Below are 26,382 nucleotides of genomic sequence, written 5' to 3'. Positions count from 1 at the left end.
AAACAAAACCCCGTAGGCATTCAAAGAAAAACCCCCAAATGAACAGGAGATAAATTATCCCCTTGTAAGGTGTTGCAAGTGTGATAGTTCAGAAGGTGATCTTTTGCCAAGTCAGCGATGAGGCGTGTGTTCAGCCGGTCCTGTCGCGGTCAGCAGGTGGAGCCTGGGAGAAGGAAGGGATTAGCGAACTGCTCAGTCGTTTCTTCTCACTTTTGCTGCCTGAGGAAAAGCTGCTTGTGGCAAGATTATACTTCAAGACTTACCGAGATATTTCGCATGAGAACTGGGAATTCTGTTGAGAAGCCCTGTCTCACAGTCGCATCCCTCAAAAGAACAAAATAATTGGTTTTCATTCTGGGGTTTCCATGCAGCCTCAGAAGGCCCTTCTCCCTCTTCCTCCCCCCCAGGCAGTCACATAATCCAGAAACTCAATATTTGACCAAGGCAGCAGTCTTTTAAAGCCTCCTGAAAGGCTGCTAACTTACAGAGATGTGTGAGAAACGTTTGTGTCCCTTGTGCACCTTCAGAGGGAGTTATGACCTGACTGGAGTGTAAAAGCATCAAGTAAAATTAAATACAGCACCTAAGGACCAACATCATACTTACCTTGATTACAAGCAGTTTATTTACCCATTGGGAAGAAGAGCAAACAGCACAATTCAGCTCTCATTACGTTACCCTCTGTAATGTATACGCAGTGAGTCATGTTGGTATAAATGTGGGACAGCAGAGACAATAATGCATTTTGACTAATTCATCCACCAAAGTTGTCTTGTTGGAACTTGGGGCTTACTACCGTCCCAGGTTAGTGGCGACTTTATCTCAGAAGAAAAATACTGATTCCTTCCCTGCCTGCCTCTACCTCTTTCTCATTTTCCGTTCAGAATCATTATATGTGTTTTTCTTCCTCCTTTGGATGCTATTTTCTTAATTTTTGCGTCTCCATCCCAGCTTTATTGTGGCAGGTGTCACTTAGCAGTTTTGGAGGATCTCCTGAGTCTACTCAGTATGTATATTAAAAAAAAAAAAATCACAAAGACCATGGTACAGCTCCCAATACTCCAAGCCTGGGGCAGTACAACTGGACTACATGTGAGGAAAGTACAATGAACAGCTACCATCACTGGGAAAACCTGAAAAAAATGCTCATTTGCTTGATCAGTGGAGCAGAAGAAAAAATCATCAGATGTAAATAACATAATGAAAGACCTCAAAAGTTCAAATGACTGTAAAAATCATGCGGGTGGTTTGTCACTTGGAAGACGTTCACCCATGTACCTACCATAGTTGATTGGGTTTATGGTCAGTTGTCCTCTCCTGCTTTCCGTTTTTCCTCTCTTCATATGTTAATTCTGAGATTAGAGACGAAGCTAAGAAAAACAGTTAAAAATGGAGCCAACAGACTGTCTTGCCCAGATCACCCAACTTATATTTTATTCCATCTCCAGCTTCTCCTGCTTTGGAGCTTTTAAACAGTAAAAACTCAAAGCAGACGTTGACGTCGTATGTGTTTTACAGCTCCCAACTCTATGTATAAATAAAGCTCTGACTTTAAAGAAGGACCTTGGGTTTATTCACTGCTTAAAATGGGACTTAGAAGTACAGATCTGAGCACTTACAAGCAGTGGTTGGAAGCAGGGAAGTCCCAGTGTCGCTGTGTGGTTTGCTGTCTGTTGAAAGTCCTAATGTACTTCGAGTAGGAGCATGGCGTGCTAGCCCATTTTGTCACCAATACGTTGCGTACAAATAATTAATAGTACTAATAATAGTAATGCTTGGAAGGGATGCAATTAATCATTGCCTGAAGAATGGCAATTCCTCTTGTAAACTTGCAGTCAGCCTGCGAGGCGGCTGTCGCTGCCCTCCGGCCCAGCGGGGCCTGGCAGAAGCAGCTAAAATACGCAATTTAGGTGGCTAAAACACACGGTGATGGGAGAGCTCTCTTCTGGTCTGGGCTTTGTCACTGATGCGCTTCGTGGCCCTGGGCACGTCGTTGCCCTCCCTTTTCCCTGTCTGTAAAACGGGATGAAAAAATCTTCCCGTTTTGTGTCCCAACCCGCGTGATTTTTGGCTTTGGTTCTGAGGGCGATGTCTGAGGGGCCGTTGCCACAGGTACTGGTTGGAGCATCTTCTCATCAAACGAGCTAACTTAGGCTGAAAATAAAGGGCCTGTAGTGCTTCAAGCAAGCAACAACAACAAAATAATAATTTTGGATATTGCTGCTAATGGAGGTCATTAGGAAAACTTCTCTGCAAATTGCTTGAAATACGAATCCTCCAGGATTTCACAGCAAAGATTGTGGCCTGTACGTGCGTGCATCCCCATGGCATAATAAGTACTTTCCCAATGTTGAAAAGACAGCTGGATACTTTGTTTGAGGATTTTTGGTTTGGTTTTGGTTTTGTAACATCATGATTTGAGACATCCTCCTAAGATCTGTCAGTGTAGTTTTGACTACAGTATGGTTTTAGTCGTTTGTTTAGTTTATAATCGAAAATAAATTATAAAATATTTTGTCTAGCTAAGAATATTTTAGCTGATTCAGAGCAAAATATCTCTTTACCTTTTATTTAAATTAGCCATTAAAAAAAGGTGAGGTAAGAGACTCCTTTAAATTACTGAGTGAAAATTAGCTAGAAAGTGTTCCAGTATGACTTAGAATAGCGCTTTCCCTACAAAATAAAAACTCTTTAAAAAAATTAAGTTCATTGAACCCCTAAAGACTTTTTTCCATTGTAGCCAGAAAAAAAATAGTCATGGACTGTAAAAATTGCAGAGCTGATGGCAGCAGTATGTCAGCCTTGCCCATACTTGAACACTTGAAGCATTCCGTCTGCTTTTTGGAAACTAACCTTGGCCTTTGTTATTGTCTGACCGATTTTTGGTTCTTTTATTTTTTGGTTCTTTTATTTATTTTTGGTTCTTTTATTTTTGATTCTTTTATTTATTTTTGGTTCAGTTTATCTGTAATATCAGAACAACCAAGCCCAGCCCTCACCAGGGCACAAAGGTGAGCTGCGGTGTGGATCTGTGAGTGTATGTGTGCACGCTCTGTATCCCCATGCACGCGTGTAAAGCCGAACGTACGCACGCAGGGTGTTGTTACCGACAGGAGTGGTGCTTGTGTCGGTGGTTAAACCTCTATACCTCATGCTCTTCTGCGATGTATAGGTGTTTCCTTTGCATTCCGGGTGATCCTGTTTGCTTTTCTGTGAAAAGGTGCTGTAGTTGTGATGAGTTACGAGGGTTAGAAAGCGGTTTGTGTTGGGCATGTTCAACGGAAAATCACTGTAAAACCAATTCTCAACTGTTATTCCTTCTCTAGGGAGTAAATACATCCTCTTTCTCCAGAGAGGGAAAAAAAAAAGAAGTCCAGGATGAATTTGGGGATTTGGCTATTTGTTCAAGCAATCCTTAAAAACATTGGTAGACATGTGGACTGCCTCCAAGGTGCAGGGGACGTCGGGGTGACAGTTCTTTAAGGCATTGCACCATTACCTGCCTTGTTTGCCGCGGGAGTTTCCAGGCATCTGCTGGCACGCCTGCCGCGGTGCCACAGCACGTATCGTGGGAGTGCTGGATGAGAACCTCATTTTTATGTAAACCACATACAGTGGAACTCAGCGGTTTGTGTAGCTGTAAACCAGTAAATTTACTACAGAGGAGGGAAATGCGCAGTACTGGTTCCTCAGCGGTTCTGCAGTAAATTTTACTGTAAGACAATTATGATTGTTAGGACCTTCTGCCCCCTCCTATTCTCTTTAATGAGTTTTCCTGGATTAGCAAAGCGTCGTTAACTCAAGTGAGACTTTGGGAAATATGTAAATAAAAATTAGGTGTCTGAAAACAGTATTTTATTGATCTAAGCGACAACGTTTTCCTTTAGGTTTGTGCTGGAGCCCCTCCTGCCAAAAAAGATGCATTCTAGGTCTCAAGATAAATTGGACAAGGATGACCTAGATAAAGATAAGAAAGAAAAGAAGAAGGAGAAAAGGAACAGCAAGCATCAAGAGATATTTGATAAAGAATTTAAATCTACTGATATTTCTCTGCAGCAGTCTGAAGCAGTGATCCTTTCAGAAACGGTAACTTTATTAGCAAGTAATGCTTTATCTAATTCTGAGCAGTGTTCTTTCTCTTTTTAGATGAAAATGTTGAGTTTTACGATTCAGTTTATTTTTAGACCGAAAGTAACTCTAAGGGAATACGCTACGATGTTAATATATGTGATAATGAATCAAAAATACGGGTTTTATTTACAGTGTAAAAGAAATCATGGTATCTTGTATGAAAATCTTAACCGAAAGCTATATATTTGATTAAAGGAACAGATGGTATATCCTAAGTAAAATAAATGCTACCATTTTAGCAGCCTTTTGAATTTATGGTTCCCAATAGATCGTGATGGGCTTTCTCATATTTCAGCTGACTACCGCAAGACACTTTTTGGTGGAAACGTTACAAGGTCATTTTGTGCACGGCCATTACGTATTCTTGAAAGGCTATTTTGAGCAGAAAATCGTAAGCAGTTCCACCCATGGCTGTGTGTAAGAATATTAACTACAGGCCATATCTCTCTTAAGCCCTCTCTTCTTGGCATATATTTAATTCACTGAAACTGTCCTAAAGGCTTGAGGTAACTTGAGAAGTTTGAGCTCTGAATTTGAAAGCAAGGCCATTTTAAGCTGGAGCAGAGAGTGCATGAACGAACTGTAACCTCCAAATCTCTGCCTGGACACCTGATTTGAGGCCAATAGTTTAAAACTTGCCCTCCAGAAATTAATGTTCTGTTAAAGATTTGCACAAATACTTGTAGAGCCAACCAGCTTCTAACTCAGCAGAGTCTTTTATTGGTGGCTATGTCATTTACCTTGGACTTTGGAAATGATTTCTTTCTGACCCGTGAGAGCTAGATCCTCTAAGACTTTGTTTGCTATTTGTAGCAGAATATTACTTAGACATTCAGCCATAGTTCCTTCGTTTTCAGGATTTGGTGCTCATTTTCCTCCGCAGATGGTCTGTTCTCTCAGATGTGTCTTCTGACATCTTGGAATGTTTTGTCTGATGTGACCATAGGCCCGGTATTAGCTCAGCAAAAGTCAGATAAAATCCCTTTTGTTCGTCCCAGGCTTTTCACCCAAACTCCTTTGAAGCCAGTGAGTTTTTCCATTGACTTCAGTAAATTTTGGATCAGCCCTGGTTTGTTTAAATGGAGATTCCTCTTGTCAAAGCCAGCCAGGTGAGCATTGTTAGAGTGTTTTCAGACACATCTCATCTTTTTGGTGCAACGCATTCAACTCTGCACATTGCAGCAGTCGGGTCTTGACGAAGCCTGAACGTTGCGATGGCAAGACTTGCACTCGCATCTCCTGGCTCCCCATACAGCCCAGCAGAGCTTGTGGAAGAAGAACATTAGCTGCAGAAGAAGAAAATTGTATTTCAGGGCACCTCAGTCAGTTGGATTTGCACAAATGAATGAAACCAGGTGGGAGGTGCCCAAGGATGCTGGTTGATGTCACTGCAAGGTCGCTGTCATCTCTGAGAGGTCTTGGACACTGGAGAAGGTTGCTTATGACTGGAAAAGTGCAAATGCTGGCTGGAAAAGACACGATAACCCTTCAAGGCTTATTCCCATTTGTCATCTGAGGAACAAAAATGAGCGAAGCCCAACGTGGTTAGACTCAAGTTTTCCACTCTTCCCAGTCACGAGCTTTCAGTGCATGACTGGTATGACTAATATTCCCCTGGTTATAGAGAGGGAGGGAAATTAATGTCAGGAGTAGTTACTTACAGTTACTTCGATCTTCTTGAAATCCACAGATCAATGATATGAAAAGGAGTTTACTAGCGAGAGAAAAACTCTCCCTTTTCAGTATCTGCAGGCTGCCTGATGAGGAGTTCCGAAATGACCAAGTCAATTTTTAATGCTTGGTGTTAATGTCGTTCGTTTTCTCTTGTAGGTGAAATAGGGGAAACACTCTTTTGAGATTGGTTTACAAGAGCGGTTGTATGATTCCCACTGCTGTCTTTGGGAATTTTGTACAGATGATGTCAAGCAGTTTAAAGATAAAATTTGTCTTAAAATTTTTGCACTCTGGAGACATGTCCCGTATTAATGATATAAAAGGGAAATTGTTATCTTTCGTGGGTAAGAATTCAGCTTTTCCATTGTTCTACTTTTGTGGGCTGCACTGTGTGCAAGTTCCCTTTTTAAGCTGAAATCTCTCCAAAGCACTGTTACTGCTGTGTTTTATGAAGAAAAAGGCATTTTGACTTCTCTTGCCTTACGAGCTTGGAAGCAGAAAGTTTGCACGCTTGGAGAAAGGTGGTGGTGAAATGGAGGGGGGAAAATGAAGGCTTGTTTTTTTTCCAGAAAAGTTGGATCTAGATCTGAATAGAAATGGAAATTAAAATAAAGATTTAAAGAGCTTTTAAAGTGAGATTTTGGTAACGAACTGCTATCAGTTACTGGATTTTGTATTATAGTTACTGGATTCCTTCTGTTGAGAACTTTAGAACTCACTTGTACCTTCGCTAATTCAGTTAAAATATTTCAGTTATTTAGTGAATTTTTGAACGGATTCCTGGTTCTGACTTCTAAGATATTCAGGAGTTTTACAGCAGAAGACGTGCTTTAGTACAACGACAATTTATTAAGAACCTTCAAGAAACAGATGAAAGAATAACAGCCAGCTCAGATTTGTCAGCGCCACGTCTGTCGAGCCCTTCTTTCTGCGAGAGAGGAGGAGGCTCTGGGGGTAGGAGTGATGTGGCAGACCCCGATGTGCCGACTTCAGTATGACTTTTGCCACGTCTCACGCCATGTCCTCATGAGGAGGACCGGGTGATGAAGTCTAGTCTAAGGTGATGCTGAAGGACACACAGCAGCCTGGAAAACCTGCGCTCGATCTTGTCACGTAAATGAGAACCCACGGTGGATTTGGGCAGTGGGGTATGTCAAAAGCAGTCTGTGTGCAGAAGCGTGGTCAGCCTCTTCATCGCTGGCTCTGCCTCCTGCCTGTTTGTTAATAGGAGGATTTGGTGTGTGTCACTTCTATTTCATCCAGGTGTCACCAGTTGTAGCTGGCCAGTAGCAGGCTGGTGCTTGACGATTCACAAGTCCACTTTCAGATATTAACCCGCCCGCCCACCTACTCACACACAATTACCTGTTGCCTGACAACACTCCTGTTCTAAATTACCCTTCACCAGCCACGAAAAGGTAGGTGTCAGTGGTTTGCTTTCACGAGAGAAGGATGCATCAATAACCCTATCTATGAATCTGTTCGGGATCATGTGTTCCTTGCTACTAATTGGTTCGTGCAACGTACTTGCAAGCGTGATACTGAATTTATAGGGAATTTGAAGGGAGAGGCGCAGCAGGCATGTCAGTGATTGTTCCCGTCTCTGCGGAGCTTCTGCTCCTCCTCTTTTCAAAGATGATGTTGCCTAATGAAATGAGGGTTTCCATCGCTGCGATGGACTTTCTTACATAGGAACTTCTTTTTTTTTATTATTTTTTTCCAATCAAGTGAACCGTCATGGAAGAATGTGGGAAGATTGTAAAACTGCAGAGTTATGTCATGGAGCTTTTACATTTTCTTCAAAATGGAGCATTCGGAGGCCGATTTGTCTGGTTGTGTGGCTTAAATGGTTTTTTCCAAATTTCAGTGTACTCATAATGAATTTATTGACTGATCAAAACGCAAGCCCTAATTACAGAGATCTTGTACTACTATGATGTTATCAGAAGATAAATTAAGCGCTTTGGTATGTGAAGATGATCAGTAATGTCTTTATAGTTTTCTAGAGATTTAGATCCTCTTTTAAGTATCACATAAACTTCTTTAACATAAATTCTCGTTGATAGTTCTTTGATTCCATGAGCTGATAGCAAACCTAACACTGAAGCCAGGTAATTAACAGACCACTCGAAAGCTTGTGTTAGAAATCCGAATAACAGGCTGTACGTTTTATTGATTTAGTGGCATGTAACATCACTCACTATTGATCTTGCTTTCGTTAGACCAAAAAAAATTAGCAATGGGTTCATTATGGATTAGTGGTCTCTAAAGAGCTTATATTCCCTCTCAGAACCGTGATTTATGTGAAGCTTTAAGAAGAGGACCAGGCTTGGCAAACACAGCAGTTAAAATTTATTTGAGATAAGTAGCTACAGACCAGGTTAACTTTGGAACTTGGTTCTAGTTGTTGGGTTTTCTCTTGATTCTGGCATTGCAGGTTTCCTGATCCATCCGTGTGTTTTCCTTGGTTGCTTTTTTGTAATGACATGACTCTGAGGGAGTAATTACTTTGTTTATCCATTCTACTAAAAGTATGCTTTAAAAGATAGTGGAAGGAGAAACCTTTGGAGTCTTTAAGACTTGAATTTTAGTATCAGGCAAATTTCTGAAAGGTTACCATGAAGTCTTGATGAATTTTCAACTTGATGGTCATTCATTTCTCGTGGAAGGGTCTCAGAGACACGGCCTTTTATGCAAACCCTTTTAGGATTTGTTTTCTGAAAATAAAAGGCAGCACTCGTACTTCATTTTAGATTTCTCCTTCACAGCATGTTTTCTGAAAAAAACATTGTGAAAGGACAAAATTCTTCGAAAAAAGCAGGAATTGCTGCTGACATTTTCTGTTTTGTCCTAATTCAGCACCTTGGATGTAATTCCTCTCTTAACTTCAGGCTGTGCTCCATTTTCTGTCATCTTTTGGAAACAGAAAAATTCCTCTCTTCACTGCGATTACTAGAAATATGGGGGCCAGTGGATGGGTAACAAACAGTAAAGCTCAGAATTAAACTCAGCCCACTAAGACCTCAGAGACCAAAAAGCCAAGTCATAAACGTCATTTCAAGCGAAAGATGTTTCTCTGTCTCTCCATCACCTCCCATCTCCCAAGTGACGCCACCCCCAAACGAAGGCGTTAGTTCCCCATTGGGTTACAAGTATCATTTCAGGGTTTCTGATTGAAAATTGAAATGGTCTGTGAAGCAGTCAGAGCGATAGGGATATTTCAGTGAATTAAATATAAGCACAAACAGGCACCATCAAGAAAGTGTTTCTGGACAGACGATGTCTTCCTCAGGAGAGAGTTTGACTGTGCAAATAATTAAAGAAATAAGTTGTGAAAAGGAAGTAGAGCCATGTGAAAAGAAAGAGGAGAAAGAAAAGATTTTGAATGTGTGAGGATGTAGACTTCCTTAGCTGTTATGAAGCAAGTGTTTAGGGAATTGGCTCGTTTCTTCACAGAAGGATATGCCAGGCTATGGGAAGGTGTGTGCATTAAGACTGATGGTGATTCCTGGGGAGAAGGGAAAACGTTTGGAGCTGTGAAATAGCGCGTTACATCAGCAGTATTGTGTGGTGTCATTGGCCTCTTACTGCTCAGGAGGCGGTGGGGAAAATGGAGCAATCCCCAGGTCTGCGCTCAGTACCGAGTGTCCCTTACTGTCCCACTGGTTTTGTCCCTGTGCAGATCAGCCCGCTGAGACCACAGAGACCGAAAAGCCAAGTCATAAACGTCATTTCAAGTGAAAGACGTTTCTCCGTCTCTCCGTCACCTCCCAGCTCCCAAGGGACGCCACCCCCGATAACTCCACGGACAAAACTGTCTTTCAGCATACAGTCCAGTAAGTCTTTATTTTTAACTATTTTTTCCTTTCCTAGCAATTTTATGCAAAGTATTTTCCAGTGGGGGGACGTGTTCCCTGAGCATTGCGTTACACCTTGGTTTGAGTTCTTTGAGTGTCTTTTTGCCGTCACCGTGGGATTGCTTGCAGGAACAAGAACTTACCTCTTAACGTTGTGCTTCGTGCGTTTGCCAGCAAGAATGATTTCAACATGTTACAAAAGCAAGCAAAATTGTTGCATTGAAGAAGTTGCTTTTCCTTTTCGAGTAATCATTAACAGTTACTTAGGTATAGAGTAACTGTCAAACATTGGTGTTGTACTTGATTTTGTGTTGTATTTAGGGTATTTTGGAGCATAAAGGCTGAAAAAATAATCTTTTAATGTAATTGTACCTTAAAAGCATTTTTATTTGCTACATAGTGAGTACAAGCCAGAAGGGGAAAAAAAACACCACTCAGTGTTTTTGATGTATTTTTTGTTTGATGTTAACATCTATCACTTAGTTTTTCTGTAAAATATCATGTATTTGCTTCAGTCTTCAGGAAACCTCATTGCAAAACTGGATGCAATACACCGCCAGTGCTGTTTTCCAAAAAACTGTTATTCAGAGGTTTGGGTCACTAGCATCTGGCACAAATAAATAAATAAATAAAATCTTTTTGATGTACCCAATTGCTAGTACGATGGTCAGGAGTTTAATGTTAGTAAAGAGGAGAAGAGATAATCAGTTTTAAGAAAAAAAACCTTGTTCGACAAGTTCACTGTTTTATTTACTTTTTTTGATACTTAAAACCTTTTCCCTTAAATAGTGAGTGCTTTGGAAAGTTCCTGTTGCCGACTGCAGATATATGTCCTGTGAGAAGGAACGTGTTTATTCTCAAATCAACAGCTACAGAATTGCCTTCTAAAAGGCATGGGGTGATGTTCCAATGGCTTGAAATTGTTGGTTGCAAACATGTGGAAGAGGGATAAGCAAGTGCAAGTCAATGCAGGGTTTCCTTTGCATCGTCAGACATCCTTTGCCTGGTCAGACAACCAAAATAAAGATTTGGATAACTCTGAACTCTCTCCTTTCTTTACAGTTTTGATAGCCAAATACCCGGTATGCTAAAAACTGGGAAAACAGAGAAGTAGGGTATACATACTCCTGCAAAAATCACTCTTTGAATTGGATTATTTCTTCCCATGTACCTTTTATTAAAACTAACTCAATCTCTTTTTTTAAAAAATAATCCGAAGCTATCATGTATTTCTGAGAATATTTATGTCTGTGTGCTGGAGGTTGATGGGTGTTATGTAAAATAGGTCCAGCTTATTGCAAAATCCGTGGGACTTGTCCGTAATCTTTTGAGGAATTGTAGTGATAGAAAATTTTAGGAATTCTAAGGATGAAGAAGTTACTTCAGTGCACAAATTGGCTAAAAGCAGTTAATGGGTTGCTAAGCAATACTGCTTGCTTGTTAGCTGGCAGTTTAGGAGAATGGAGTGTAAAATTTGGTCATTAGGTTAAGATGAAAAAAAAAAAGTCATCTGTCTGATCTCTTGCCAGCTCAAAGATATCCTCAGTGGCACATGTCCAGTAAGGAATAAAAATTCAGACCGTGGTAGTCTGATGAAACACCTTGAACAATGATAGCAAACCAGAAGGGATGAGTAATTATTTGGATAATGACTGAGTTAGTGAGGTATAGTTCAGCTGGATTGAGCAGGAGAAAATTAGTAGATCTATAGCAAATAGATCTTCTTGAAACACAACTGAAAGTTACTGGAGTTTATGTTTGATTCCTGTTTCTGCAGTAGGGTAGGTGACTCCTGAATTTCATTAAACTGAGTGAGAGATTAGCTAGTCAGGGCAAATCATTTTTTTTTGTTGTTATAGAAAATTGTTGTTCTACTAAATAGTTTGCCAGACTTGAGTCCACAAATGTTGTTAAAGTATATTATGAACTATTCGAGTGGATGGAAATGCTCTGTCCACATTTACAGGGATTTATTTCTGGCTTGCAAAAGGTTGTGAAGGTGGCACGTACAGGCTGTAGGAACACAGTGGGGGCTGTAGAAGATTAGAACTTTAACAGGAGCTGGGGAATGCGAGGAAAGGGACAGAAGCAGAGCAGGACACACTTGCTTGGACAGTCGGTGACCATCCAGGTTGGTCAGAGTATTGCAGATGTTAAAAGAGAGTTGCCCTCACGCCGTGTTTCCTCTGCAGCTCCAGTGAAAACGTTGCTCAGCTGCGTTTCCATGGATCTTCCGAATGTCAGCCTTAAAGACAGAAAGGGTCCGTGTAACTCCTACCAAAATTTGTCTTACCGTCTTCTTGGTAGCACCTATTAGTCTACATGTAATGACTTAGATTAATTTAGTAGATACTGTAAAATCATGTAAGATACAAAGATTAAGTGTTCAGGGCAGTTAAATTCACCTTATCTTTGGGCGATAGAGTGTTGTCATACTCATTTTCAGTTTCCACCCAAGGAATGCATCTAGTGAGACCTAAAAAACATGGCTTGTTTACAGTAAGTACCAAAGGAAGGTTTCCCTTCCTGCAGCAAGATTCAAGGTTCTGCTAAAGTTCTAGCTAGAGCTACAACTCTGAAGAAAATACCATTTTCCAAACATCTCCCACTATTATCCTGAACTGCATGGAAAACCCAACCAAATACAAGTATAGATATATGGATAGATGTATATACAGTTGTGGATGAGACGTGCAGGATGTGTGTCAAGGAGCCATTTGCTGAGGTTGACGGTCTCAAATGCCCACGACCTTTAGATGGGCGGTATGGCTGGGAAGTTCATACAAAATGAATAGGGAAGGTCATTCACAGCATCAATAGTTAGTTACAAATGGGTAGCCTTGTTTTCCCGTTACATGTTTAATGTCATGAGCTTAGCAGAAGTAGATCCTGATGGAGGTATTTATAAAGGAAAGTATTATGAATGTTTGGGGAACGAAGAAATCCCATATGTGTAGAAAAGGAAGGATGAAAAAGAGGAGCAGTGGAAAAAGCGATGAGAAATTCAGGTCCTGGAGGACAAACAACACTTTTCAGCCTGATGTAGAAGCAGCCACTGAAATTTTGAAGTCCCAGGATGGAAAATATTCTTCTTCCTGGCGTGGCTGAAAGTTCAAGTGAAAGGATGAAGAGAAAAATTACAGTTTTCAGTGACAAATCAATACAGCCACCTTACAGTTAAATTGTGTTAGCGAGAGCCCATTTTAGAGAACAATAAAAGGATTCTTTTTGTAAGATAGTTTGCAATAAAAATATCTGCATAAGCAAGTCCTCCACTTGTTTCGCAAATCACCCCAGTAAAATGAAAATAACCTTTCTTCGTTTCCTAAATGAAAACACTTCCCTAATTTATCAAAAATAAATTTTCTTATCTGGTGGAGCTCACAGTGGGGTTTGCCTGTGTTAAAATGACTGAATTGCCCTGAAATACACCGTGGGTGGATTTCTACACAAAAACCTATGTATCACTCAGGCCTCAATAAACTTTATTGTCCCTCAGGCTATTCGCCTTACAGCACCTGCTATTCGCCTTACAGCACGTACCTGCTAGGATTTATCTGCTAAGAAAAGGGAGCTTTCTGCCCAGCAAACAGTAATAATAAATGTTTTGTACTTTCTCTTCCATGATTTTATTTACTCAACAACTAATGACTGCTCATTTATTATAGTTACCTGGAGTTTGAAGGTTTTTGAGAGAGATGTAGTTAATTATAGGCTTTCATTTGTGCATTTTATTAACAAGAAGCTTTTATTTTACCGGGGGAAAGTAAATAAAGCTTAGCTTGATTATATTTTCTTAGTGCATTTACCAAAACTTCTATTGTGTATTAATGTACAAGGTGAAAATGCAGAGCTTACAGCTGAGAAAATTATATTTGCTAAGCTACAAATATTTTGGCGTGAAATCCGAAGTAAAAATTATTTTCTATTAAAAAGAGGGGGATCATTCAAGTATTTTGAGCGTATCCTAAAAATTAGCCCGATGTGACTCCGCAGTGCGTACTTCCCGTCAATGTGGGGGTGGGTTCATTTGTTCTACTTCCCTTTAAAATCCCTCATTAGATGAGCTGCAGATAATTATAGAGGCAGTGAAGAGCAGACAAAGATCCCGCATGTGCACCTTTATCGCAGTATCGATGCCGTAAGAATTGACGCAATCTGGATCTTTGGAGTTGATTCGGTTGCTGAAAGAGTTAACTCAGTGTTGATCTTTCCAGATCTGGAGCTGAATGGTATGTCCAGCTCCGACATCCCCGACGTTCCTCCTCCCCTGCCTCTCAAAGGAAGCATGGCCGATTATGGGAACCTCATGGAAAGTCAAGACTTGATCAGCCCGACGACCTCCCCTCCTGCCCATCAAAGGGTGAGTCCCAGAGAGGACGATCATTTTCTGCAGTTTTCTTTGCTTTTGTACCTTGAACAGTCCACAGCAGGAGGTAATCCTGCTCGTGGACGTGTCGGCAGATCCAGAGATTTCTGCAGTCGCAAACGAGTGTCTGGAGTGTGAGGGAACAGCATCGTTCACAGGGACCAACGTGAAGGGAAGTTGGATTCATTCTGGTGGAGAAGACTAAGCAAAATGTTGTTAGCTGCGTTGGTGAGGGAGCTTAAACCGACCGGATATAGTCTCAGCAGCAAATTAGATTTAATAGCCTTTCAATCCTGTCTCAGGAAAGGAGATAAAGCATGTACCTGGGATCATTCCTTTCTGGAGCTCTGTTCTGTCGACATTCAATTGCCACTTGTTTCCTAGAGGCAAACACGTGTGCCCCCTTTGAGGAAAGGCGCTCAGAAGCACTCTTCATCATCAACAGCTTTCTGAAGAAAATATACTTGTTAAACTTGGTTTCCTGTATCCTGGAAGCTTTTAAAAATAATTTGGTCTTTTTCTTTAAAGCAGCACTTTTGAGAAGGGACATTTATTTTCTTTTTGGGGGAAAAAAAAAAAAAAACAACCTGTCTAAAGAGGTGTGGTGGGTTGACCCTGGCTGGACACCAGGTGCCCACCAAATCCCTCTCTATCACTCCCCTCCTCAGCTGGACAGGGGAGAGAAAATATAATGAAAGGCTTGTGGGTCAAGGCAGGGACAGGGAGGTCACTCAGCAGTTACCACCATGGGCAAAACAGGCTCGACTCGGAGAAAACTAATTTAATTTATTACCAATCAAATCAGGGAAGAGAAAATAAAACCAAATTTTGAAACACCTTCCCCCACCCCTCCCTTCTTCCCAGGCTTAACTTTCTTCCTGATTTCTCTCCCTCCTTCCCCCGAGTGGCGCAGAGGGACGGGGAATGGGGGTTGGGGTCAGTCCATCACACGTTGTCTCTGCCGCTCCTTCCTCCTCGGGGGGAGGACTCCTCACACTCTTCCCCTTCTCCAGCTTGGGGTCCCTCCCACGGGAGACAGTCCTTCTGTCTTCTCCAGAAGTGAGTCCTTCCCACGGGCTGCAGTTCTTCATGGGTCCCTTCCACAGGGTGCTGTCCTTCAGGAACTGACTGCTCCAGCATGGGTCCCCCACGGGGTCACAACTCCTGCCAGCAAACCTGCTCCAGCCTGAGCGACTCTTTCCATGGAGCCACAGGTCCTACCAGGAGCCTGCTCCAGCACAAGCTTCCCACGGGGTCACAGCCTCCTTTGGGCATCCACCTGCTCTGACATGGGGTCCTCCACAGGCTGCAGGTGGAGATCTGCTCCACCATGGACCTCCACGGGCTGCAGGAGGACAGCCTGCCTCACCATGGTCTTCACCACAGGCCGCAGGGGAATCTCTGCTCTGGTACTTGGAGCACCTCCTCCTTCTTCGTGACCTTGGTGTCTGCAGAGTTGGTTCTCTACATACTCTCACTCCTTTCTCTCTGCTGCAATTGCTGTTGCACAGGGGTGGTTTTTTTTCCCCTTCTTAAATCTGTTACCCCAGAGGCGCTACCATCATCGCTGATGGGCTCGGCCTTGGCCAGTGGCGCGTCCGTCTTGGAGCCAGATGGCCTTGGCTCCATCGGACATGGGGGAAGGTTCTAGCAGCTTCTCACAGAAGCCACCCCTGTAAGCCTTGCCACGCAGACCCAACACAAGAGGTTTTCTTTTCGTTGACTTTGAAATGTGTAACTTTGGCTGTTACTTTGTGGAAAAATTCTTGACGGTAATGATTCTTTTTTGTCTCCAGAGGTGTCTTCCAGGATTTCTCTGAAGTTTGTCATTCAAATGAAATTCTGTTGAGTAATTTGCTTTTCCGTAGATTTCATGGTTAGAGAAAACAGTTCTAATCTCAGCAGAGAAAGAGTCAGGCAGGAATTCAGTTTCAACCCTGGGAATAGTTTTGTTTAACACAGACTATCACAATGCACAACAGTACACAAGTCTGGCTTTTTCCATGGCTGAAATTGTAACTGTGTTGTTGCAGAAATTCAGTATTTTCAGGCTAAATGGGGGTGGGGGTGGGGGTGTGGAACAGATATAGAAGTAACCTCAAGAATGTGAGTAGTGTTACTCAAAACACTGTATTTTATTCATTATATGCATATATTGAAAAATTCTATATCCCCGTTCTCTCTTCCATTGTTCTTTCCCACGTCTGGATGGTTTTGGCAAATGTTTTCACTAAATTTTTTTGCGAACCCTTTTCCTCTGATTTCCATCGAAGCGTACTAAGCTCTTACCCGTTTCCCTGGCTTCTCTCTCAGGGGCCAGCTCTCGCTCAACCTGAATGCAGACCTCTAAGTGGAAAATTACAGAATGTACAGGAGGGCTGCCAGGAGTTTTGTCTAAGCAATCCATCTCTATGAAGAAAGCTGAGAAATTCAAATGAGGTTTCAAATTTCTTGAACTCCTTCCTGCATGAGCTCCAGAGTAGTAAATTTATTTTGTATGATATACTGTAAATTTTGGGTCACGGTGGTAGCTGAGGATTGCTGATGTGAGTTCAGTTTTTAGCTAAAAAGCATTAAACAATGAGATGATAAAACATACGGTGAGAAATAAAATCCCAATAGGTGGGTTCCTTTTCCCTTCCTTGTGAGGCACTTTGGGGAGGGGTTTCCACTCGGTGGGACAAACGCTGGGTGTTTACTGCGCTACTTGCAGGCGCCATCGTGCTGTGATGGTTGGAGCCCAGCCCTGAAGACGACTCAGGTTCCAGCCTCAGTCTCGTTGCCGTTGCAGATGTGACCTTGTGCAGCTCCTGTACCTGTCGTGAGCAGCGTTTCCACATCATTAAATGGAAGTTCATGAAATCAGCAGCAATATGCTCTCTTGGTTTTTTGCAAAGTTTTCTTCAAGTCTTAATATTTTTTCTCTTTACAGTCTTCACTGCTCAGACTCCTTTCTTTTTTTTTTTGATATATTTTGTGATTGTAGAAATGGACCCCATTGTCTAACATGCAGTGTTGAAGGGCCTCAGGATTTAAGTATACCTTAGGCATGCGGTCCAATATAGGCTATATCTCCTTAGCTAACTGTCCAAAGTTTTCTTCAGCTTCTGTATTTTCATAAGCTTTCCAAGATGAGGGAGTCTAGTTTCAAAGTCTGGAAAATGGATCTAAAGCGGGTATGTCATAAAGGGACGTGTATTAGTCTTAGAATTAATTTTAGGAAAGACCTTAGTCTTATAACAGTCACTCTGCACGTTTATTTCATCAGGCCTGTAGGAAGGAAGCTGCTAAAGAACATAAAGTGAGTAGTGCTGGGCATGAAAGATCAGATGGGTAGAGTCTTATTAGTGCTGTGATTAAATCCCACTCCACACTTTTTAATGCCTTGTGTTTCGTGGGTCAAATAGCTACATACTTCATAACTTTGTAATTCTCTGCCTAGTAAACTGATCATCTTTTAAATTACACAGGCTTTGTATCAGTGAAGAAAAATCGGTCAAAAATATTATAGATAAGATTATCTTAGTAGCTTTTAAACTGGAAATATCTCCTTGTATGAGAAATTATTACATTGTTCACTCTGGTTGTCTTACAGTCGGTTACGAAAACCAGAAAAAGTGCTGCAGTGAACTGAAAAGCATGCAGTGATAAATGCATCAAATGCTTCAAATCAAACTGCAGGCAGTACTGTCATTTAGTATCTGAGAAGGTAATCTTGGGTTATTTGGAGTCCACTGTTAACTTGGTCTACCTTAAGTCTTTTATCCAAGCGATCACCTAATTATAATTTTTTCATTGTCTTATTCGTTGCTGACTGTGAGACCCTTAATATATATTTTCTTGCACTGTATGATTTGTTCTGCTAAAAATGTTCTTAATAATATATGGGAACATAAAAAAAAAAAAAAGTCTACGACTCCTGCAAGGATTATTATTACATCAAGGGATTCCTTTAGGCACTTCTCATTCTTTATGGGTTCATCCGTACCCTTGCATACAAATCAACTGCCTGCTTAGCATTCACAGCGAGAAGGGAAACTCAAAGAAAATAGACAAAGGAGCACTTACATTTATAATACCGGCTATAACACTTACTAAGCATCAGATAATGGTTTGGACGAGAACATCTCGATCAATCCAGCGTAGATAGAGACCCTGGCAAGGAGCGACAGCAAAGGCTGAAGCGGTGCGTGGTGCGAGGACCGCAGCCGTCTCCCGTGGCTGGCGGCGGTGGTGCTTATTTTGGCTCTCTGGGATCCTCTTGCACGAGGAGCGTTCAGGCTGGTTATTTGGGTATAATGCAAGCGTTTACACAGAAGGGAAAAAAATCCAGGGGGACTTTTTGTGTGTCGCATTGCACATACTGCAGGGCAGATCGTGATCTCTTACATCAGTGGTAACGGGCAAAAACTGAGCTTAAAGGCTCCAGCAAATGCACTGTCCTCGTGTGGGCATAGGAGGGGAGTTGAGGCTGGAAACCCAACTGAAACCGTGGAGGCAGCAGGTAGTTAGGAGCAGCACTACTTCAGGGTTTGCAGTTGTGCCTCCTCTGACGTTATTTCTCAGGAGAAATCCCCCTCCTTCCAGGGGGCCTCACGCAGCCCCCCGCCCCCAGGGCAGCGACTGGTGGGGAGGCCTCAGGAGCATCATGGTGCCACCTGCCCGGGATCCCCGCTGCTGGTTTGGTGGCCCAAGGCTCACCCCCGGCTTGCTTACCACAGCAGCAGGAGGGCAGTCGTTAGGAACGTTATCCCGTGGAGATGTCGGAAAAAGTGAAATCGGAAAAAGGGCGTTATTAATCCATGATATTAAATAAGAAAGTCGACTTTGTGGGCTGCATTTGCTCACTAATGGAAGTTAATGTCTCCACTTCTGTCTGATACTCTGGATTTTTAAAAAGCAGGCTCTCTGACCAAAGGCTTTCCACAATGCATAGGAATATATAATGTGCCCAAAAGAAAAAAAAAATATCAAAATTTGGCGTTTATTTACCATTTGATCATTATTTTTGCCTGCTGAGGATGGGAAGCATTGCAAGCCCTTCCTCCAGCACAAAGTCTCCGCCACCCGCCTCCTGGGCTGGGCTGGGGTTTGGTGGGTTAAGCTCTTGCCAAGCAACGAGTTTCTAAAAAGCTCACAGTCCCTTTTTAATAAGTCTCAAAATCAATGGACTGCCACTGCGTATTACAGGATTTTGAGTGAAAAATGTGTTCTTCTGCTGTCTGCCCGGAGATAGAGAGCCCGTGATGCGTCCCTGAGCGGCACCCTTGATTTTGTTTGGGAAAGGGCCGTGTCGCTGCCCTCGGCGCCACGAGGGATCAGGCTGCGGGCTTTGCTCTGGCCGGTTGGCTACGCCGTTGTTTATTGCTCTCGTAGGGCCTGGGCCTTCAGTAAAAAATAAAGTTTCAGTCTGGAGTCCAACCGTCGTTCTGAGGGCACTGCTCGTAACTCCTGAGGTCTGTTTGTGTACGGGCCGGAGCAGAAAACCAGCGCTTTTGAACATCGAGTTGCCAGGGCGGTCTGAAACCCTAACGGCCTCCACGTGCAGAAGGAGGGAAAATGGCGTTAGCTGGGCTTCCACACGGCGGGCACGCACCGGGAGCGAAGTCCTCCCCGCACGAGGGGTGCAGACCTCGGCTAGGTCCAGCTCTCCCCCTTCTCCCGTCACCCCCGCAGGAGCGTCCCTCCGGGGAACACGCCACCGCTGCCCCCCAGCCAGCGTCCTGCCAAAAAACGCCGTGGGGAAAATCTGAAATGCTGATTCAGAGCGATTTAGCGTTGCCTGTTTTGAGGGAACTTTCACGTCGCCCAAGGAGGGGATGCTCGGCACGCGGCGGGTGGGAGCACGCAAAGTGCGCTGCTGCAGAAGGATTCTTAAAATTACTTTGTTTTATCAGAGTAGGCTCCAGCGAGGGCAGCTGATGGCCGTGATACACAGTCAGGTGAAACTCCGGTAGGTGGAGTATGACAACGGAGTTTAAACAGTCATTTCACACCGGTTACCTGCAGCGTTTTCCACCTAACTTTGCTCCCTGGGTCAAACAGCTAATTAGCTTAAACTGTCTATAATTTGGCTCAAATTAGTGGAGCTGGGTTGATTCTCTCTGCTGGCCCATTATCGCTCTTTCAGAATGGAAGTGTTGGAAATTCCGTCAAGACCTCGCATTATGTGTTATTTTTCATTGCAGATATTAAATAAGCAAGTTCCTGTTTGTCAGGCAGCTCGGCTCCGTGCTAAAAGCAACAGTGCAAGCGAGACAGAGAAATTCCGAACTCAGTATTTGAATGTATTTACACAGCCCCGTGTAGCTGATAACCTATTTACATCTCGTTTCTGCTGCTTCTGACCTAATTAGATCTGTTAATCCTTCAAACTAAAGTGCTTTTGACTGGCTCTCCATAGCTTGTCATATTGATGACCATTTATTTTCAGAGAAAAATAGTTACACAGGAAGAAATCTCTGACAGTGTCACAAGGACCATCTTTGGGAATCAATCAAATTTTGTTTGATTTTTTTATTGTGTTTTTTAATAGTGTTTTCTGATTTTAAAAAAAATCATCGTGTCTTATTTTGCTTCTTCACAGAGTAGAAAAAAATGCATTTTTTCCTCTTCTTTAATTGATTTTTACTGCATCCTGAACGTGTATAGTGTAGTGTAGTTTATATCTGTAGGAGAATGGAGACAAATGTTTTTAAACCTGATTCTTTTCTGTGTCAGGAGAAAACAAACAAGTGGGAGCAATTTCATGTTTGAAGCAGAAGGAACAGATTGCTTCTGTGTTGCAGATGTGCCTTTTACATAAGGTTTCTGCTTCCCCTGAGGTACCCGTGAGTCAAGGATTCTGCCCAAAATAGGTTTGACTGTGAACCAGCAGCCTCTGTCATTTTTCAGAAAGTAAAAGCGTGCTTCAAGATTCAGCGGGTTCACAATTAACCACTGAAATATAAACCTGAATTCTGCAAAGCGGTTCTTAATTAAATGTAAAATCGAGGGAGACTCTTTTGTATTTCAAAGTTTCTAAGGGGAAGCGTAGCAAAAAATGAACTTGATAACGATTTTCTGAGTATGGTGTTAAAGGGACAGAGACAGCGTGCTCGAAGTTCTTCCTGTGCTGGAGTAAAAGGGAGCACGTGTCAGCCCTGGGAGTGACGGCTAGATTTTGCTGGAGTTGCACCAGTTCCGTATTGGCACGGTTTGTCGTGCTAATTTCTCAATAATGTGGCCCAAACGAGCATCACACGTCCTACTTAATATATTCATTGGTAGCTTATTATATAAATGAACGTGTACTAAATTTATCCGACTTTCTAATGGAAATTGTAAATTCAATTATAATAATTATCTACCTATCTCTGTTATTTCTGCCTAATTTGCTTGCAGAATCTAAGCTCTGGTAGGTTTTGTGCTTGTTATTTATAGCATATATATTTAGCTGATTCTCATTGTATTTGCATTGTATCTGTTCTTCAGAAGCAGGTTTTCAGGGGTAATTTGATTGTTCTCTGATCAATATGAAGGGCTCATTTGTTTGAGAAATGCCTTTGATCTAATTGAATTGAGAATTATTGCCAATATACTGTTATTTAAATTCAAAATGGATTTTCACAAATGATGCTATCGGCAGAGTTAGTTCTTTCGAGTGATAAATGCGAAGTTAAGGATGCCATCTGAGAGCAAAGCGCTGAGGAAATTTTTATCTTTTGCATTGTATTTTAGAGGGGCACCTGGTTTGTTTGCTTAGGAAATTAATGCCATCTCCGTGAGGAGTTCTTGCGTGTTGTACGCTGATGTTCTGCAGACCGCCGGCGTTCCCCGCGGTTTGCCCAGAGTCCTGCCTGGATACGTGACTGGAACTAAGCAGTTCCTCAAAGATTTGGAAATCTGCAAGTTGGAATTGGAAATCTTCACAATCGAGTGAAGCTAAATAACGTTGAGGGTCCAGATTTTATTCAGGGGCCTTAGTAGGGAGGAAGGAGCCAACTTAACATACCAGGGTAAGAAAAGTATTTGGCCAGGTAGAGGAAACGTTTAATGGTTCTGACTGTGGTACTTAGGAGGCAGATCAGCAGTGGCATTTTAATTAAAGAAAACCAAACAAACCTTCCGTTTTGCATTTAGTAAAATAAAATTCTCGTTTTATCTGCTTTTCATATTGCCCTGTGGACTTGATTTGCTGATTCGGAGATCATCGTGTCCCACTGTAAGTCAGGAATAAATAGCGCGCGGTTTTGCGCCTGCTCTGGAACAGGACTGCTGCTTCCTCGGCGGGGCTTTCTCCAAGTGAGCGTTTCAAGCAGCAGTGCCCTTCCGAGACTCAAACCTTTTGATAACCTGGTTGTTTCTTCAGAAGAGCTAGGATAAGCTTTATCCAGACTTATTTAGCCCAAGAAGTTCAATCCTGTCCTCAGCGGTGAGCAGGAGGCTCTCCCGGTAGGCGGGGGAAATGCAGCCTCCCGACAGGGCGCCCCCGGGCTCCGGTGCCTTGCTCTTGGTCCAGTTGATCTCTGAGCTGCAGTTTGTAGCCGAGGAGGAAGGGGAGAGCACGCGCATCGCTGCGTTGGTGGTGCTGCTGGAGGGGCTGGGGGATGGAGAGTGGGTGCCCTTCGCCCACCCGTCCTCTGGGACTGCTCTTTCGGACAGTGGCGAAACGGAGAGACAAGCTCAGGGCATGGCTTACCCCGTGGTAGTTTGTGATCCCCCTTGGTTTGCTGGGGGGGGAGAGGCGGGAGGAATGAAGGCAGTTGTAAAACAGATTGGGAAGTATTTCTTTCAAGGGGGGGGGATGCAGGAAAAAATATTCCAGCAAAAATCCAGCCTTCCCAGCTCCGCCAGTGTGCAGCCTTGCCTTTCTGTTGAGCCTACGATTGGTAAAACTACCAGGGAAAAGCTCTGGATTTATAACTTCATGCTGTCTTAAAACCTGCTTTGAAGAGCGCGTTCCCTTACCTTAAAGGTACTTTTTTTTCCTTCTGCTCTTACACATCTCTGAAAACTCCCAGTCCCTAGGTTGCAGGAGCGTTTTAGGAGGCTCTCCGGGCTTCTTCGGCCTCACGGCGGAGGAAAGACTGAACTGTCCTGTCTTCTTTTTTGGATACCAGCTTTGGATAGTTTTTAAAAGGAAGAGTCTTGTTCCTTACGCACTTTCACGTGGTTTATCAGTTGCTTGCGTGCCCGTTTCGTGCTATGATGGAGAAATCTCCCGTTATTTTGTCCAAGCGGTACATGCAGTGTAACACTAAGGCATTTCAGATGTTTGAGCTGTTCTTGTAGCAGGGAATTTGGCAGAGTCTGTGTGCGTCGTTGGGTTTTAAGTGTTGGTGCATGGAGCCAGGAGTTGGGCGGGTAAGGCAGGACGGGCACACTGAGACACCACCGAGAGGAAGGGAAAAAGCATCGTTATGCTTGGAGGGAAACAAAAGGTGGTGGCTGGCTGAGCGGGGGAAGAATCTTGGGGAAAAAAAAACAACACCAAAGCGGCATTTGTGAGCTGTGACGCTGCAGTGCGGCCTCAGTGCAGTGACGGGAGAACTGTAACGGCTGCGGAGCCAAAATGCTGTCGAGAACCCGACTGCAAAGCATGTGAGCAAATTGCAGCGTTCTCGAGCTCTTCTGAAACAGATTTTATCTTATATATGATTGAACATTATGGAAAAAAAGTCTTAATTTTCATAATTACTTTTTTAATTTGTCCAATTAGCCGGTGACTCTAACCAAGGGTGCTGTTGTTCTGTTTTTCATATATGAAGCGGTTTAAAATATGTATATTTGAACAGTCTGGATTTCTGTTTTGAATATTTTAATTATAACTGAATGTGTAATAGTAAATTGCAAGCTACTTATCTCTCTAAATGGTTTCTTTTTTTTTTTTTTCTTAATTATTTGTGTTCTAACTGTGCAAAATACAAAAATAATGGAAAAGCAATGAAGCTGTTGCTTCAACTTGGCTTTTAAGCTCTGTAGGGCACAGAGGCTGAGTGCAATCAATACAGACCAAGAAATCAATATCCTATCATGATACAAAGTGGGGAATTATAAACTTCTCCAGTGCTTTCAAAAGATTTTCCCTGAAATACTGAGATAATTAATCATGAACCCTTGAGAGATTTTTCTCATCGTCAAAAGTAGAAGTTATATTTTAAGCTAATGGCTGAGAGCATTCAGGATTCATAGTAGCAAATTCTGCGGAGAAGCTTTCAGGAGGCAGAGGACTTAGCTGCTGCCTCTCACAGTTATATATGAAATAGCAAATCTTTCAAAAACCCATTCATTGCTAACATGATCTATCAAATTTGGTTTCTTCCAGCACCTGCCACCTCCACTCCCCAGCAAGACTCCCCCGCCTCCGCCTCCAAAGACAACTCGGAAGCAAACGTCTGTTGACTCGGGGATTGTCCAGTGAAGAAGGGAGTGGGGTTTTTTTTCCAAAGATAAAGCTGTAACAATTCACTTCCCGAAGTATTTTGTGGTATATAATGTTTACCTCATTCAGGCGTGCAGTATCTAACCTTTAGTGCAATGGATCTAACTCTGTAAGAAATCCATTCCTAGCCGTGTGTCGGAAACAACACTACATCACCCCTCTTTTCTGGGGTTATTCCCTCCCGTCGCTTGAAAGAAATCAGGATTTCTGCTTGAGACTGGGAGGCGTTCATCAACTGACAGTACCCTCTTCCTAAACCTGCTCCCTGCTTTTTCTGAGTAACTTCAGGCACGTAGGTAGCTGTGGAGATTAAAATGAGAGTTGAGTATTTTGTACCTAAAGCATTTAGGTAGCTATGGAGCTGAGCGTTGTGTACGTCGTCTCAGTGTATATGGGAGTCAACGACGATATTCACACTGGATTCAGTGTGTGACGGAGAACCTGCCGTAGGATTTCCCCAAATAACGGTTCTGCCCAGGGCTGAGAGTCAGACGCAGCTTACCTGTGAAATGTGCCTTCTCTCCGATGGTTCTGTGTTAAACTGATTGCTGATGGGCTTGGTAAAACTAGTCGTGGGCGATCAGTCACTTCCCTTTTCATTCAGTTGGCCGTTCTTCTAGGTGTTGGTCAGTGGGTAAAGCAAGGAAGCCTTTTAGCTGCCGAGGGCACAAGCAGATAGGAAGAGAAACAGAGTAGGCAGATAGGAGACTCCTGGTCGTTCTGAACCTCGCCGTTGAGTACAGGAATGGGAAGAGCTTTTTCTTCTTTAATGTGTAATATTTCATGTGGATTAGGATGAACTGAACGGAATCACTTTGTCCTTGTGCCATCATTCTGTACAGCGTTTGTATATATGATGGTTTTTAGAATGTTTTAATTTTTATGGTGCCTGCTTTTCATGTAATAATGAATTAATGTACCTGCAAAGAATGCCTTACGTATTTTTAATTTCCTAATTGCTGAAAGTTTAAAAAAAAAAAACAAAAAAAGCAAACAAAAAAAGCTGCTTTTTTTTTTTTTTTTCCCCAGATATTAGGCTCTGAGAAATATTGGACAATGATGGGGTGGGTGTTGGGAGGGAGGAAGGAAACTAACTTTATACACTAGTGTTTTTTATTGTCATCACGCTTCCATTTTTTACTCTCTACAATCTTTTTACTCTTACAGTAGATTGTTTTTAAATATACCACTGACTCAAAAAATAAAATGTTATTTTAAAAAACTCGTCTAAGAAAATGAATACATTTCCTTGGTATTTTTGATCCTCATTGCAGAATTCCTATAGGGGGCTACGTACACACTTACCTTCTGTTTTTTTCTGAACGGTTTTGAGGGAGCCCGTGGTAAAACTGCCATCTTCCGTCGTACGGGTGCGCTTGTTCCTGCATGTGTGTAGTACTGAGCTGAAACACACGTCAGCACTAGAATCATCCATCTTTGCATGCTGCCAGTAATCATAACGATAGCTTACTTATCCTTGAGTTATAAGTTGCCTGCTGCTGAACACCTCAGACAACAGCTGAGGTTTAGGTAACGTTCTCTACCCCAAGTAGGTGCTACCTGATGCAAGCAGCAGGCAGGAGCATGACTTACACAGCAGTAAAACAATAATGTTGTGGCAAAGGGAGAAAGATTGCCCTTCTCATAAAAAGTGGCTCAAAGGGTCAATTATATATTCGCATGGGTTTGCCTTTAACCTGCTTTGGATCAAACCAACACGCTTTTTCTTGCAGTGTGAGATAACATCAGCTACCAGCGTGTCTCAGAATTCACTGTTAGATGTTTTCCTACAATTCCCTGTTTGTTTTGTTACTAGTGTAATCTCCATTCAAGAGGAACAAGCTGGGGAGGATTCTTAGCTACAGTCGATCAGATATTCTTTCCGTAGACAATCAATAATGTATTACAACTTTAATTCTGTAAGTCTT

General features: G+C 42.5%; 1 protein-coding gene across 1 annotated transcript in view; it reads left to right on the top strand.

The window, feature by feature from the left end:
- Positions 1-24,599, top strand: part of DOCK1 (dedicator of cytokinesis 1) — a 311,635-nt gene extending 287,036 nt beyond the window's left edge. Inside the window, exons 49-52 of the mRNA XM_086466312.1 lie at positions 3,888-4,086; positions 9,488-9,641; positions 13,880-14,025; positions 24,338-24,599. Coding sequence (XP_086322438.1) covers positions 3,888-4,086; positions 9,488-9,641; positions 13,880-14,025; positions 24,338-24,433 — 595 coding nt within the window. The 3' untranslated portion in view covers positions 24,434-24,599. The remainder of the gene's footprint in view (positions 1-3,887; positions 4,087-9,487; positions 9,642-13,879; positions 14,026-24,337) is intronic.
- Positions 24,600-26,382: the final 1,783 nt, after the last annotated feature.

The sequence above is a fragment of the Leptosomus discolor genome, chromosome 6 (assembly GCF_034619465.1).
Source record: "Leptosomus discolor isolate bLepDis1 chromosome 6, bLepDis1.hap2, whole genome shotgun sequence".
Classification (NCBI taxonomy): domain Eukaryota; kingdom Metazoa; phylum Chordata; class Aves; order Leptosomiformes; family Leptosomidae; genus Leptosomus; species Leptosomus discolor.
The sequence above is the reverse complement of the archived record's forward strand: the minus strand, read 5'-3'. Positions and strand labels throughout refer to the sequence as shown.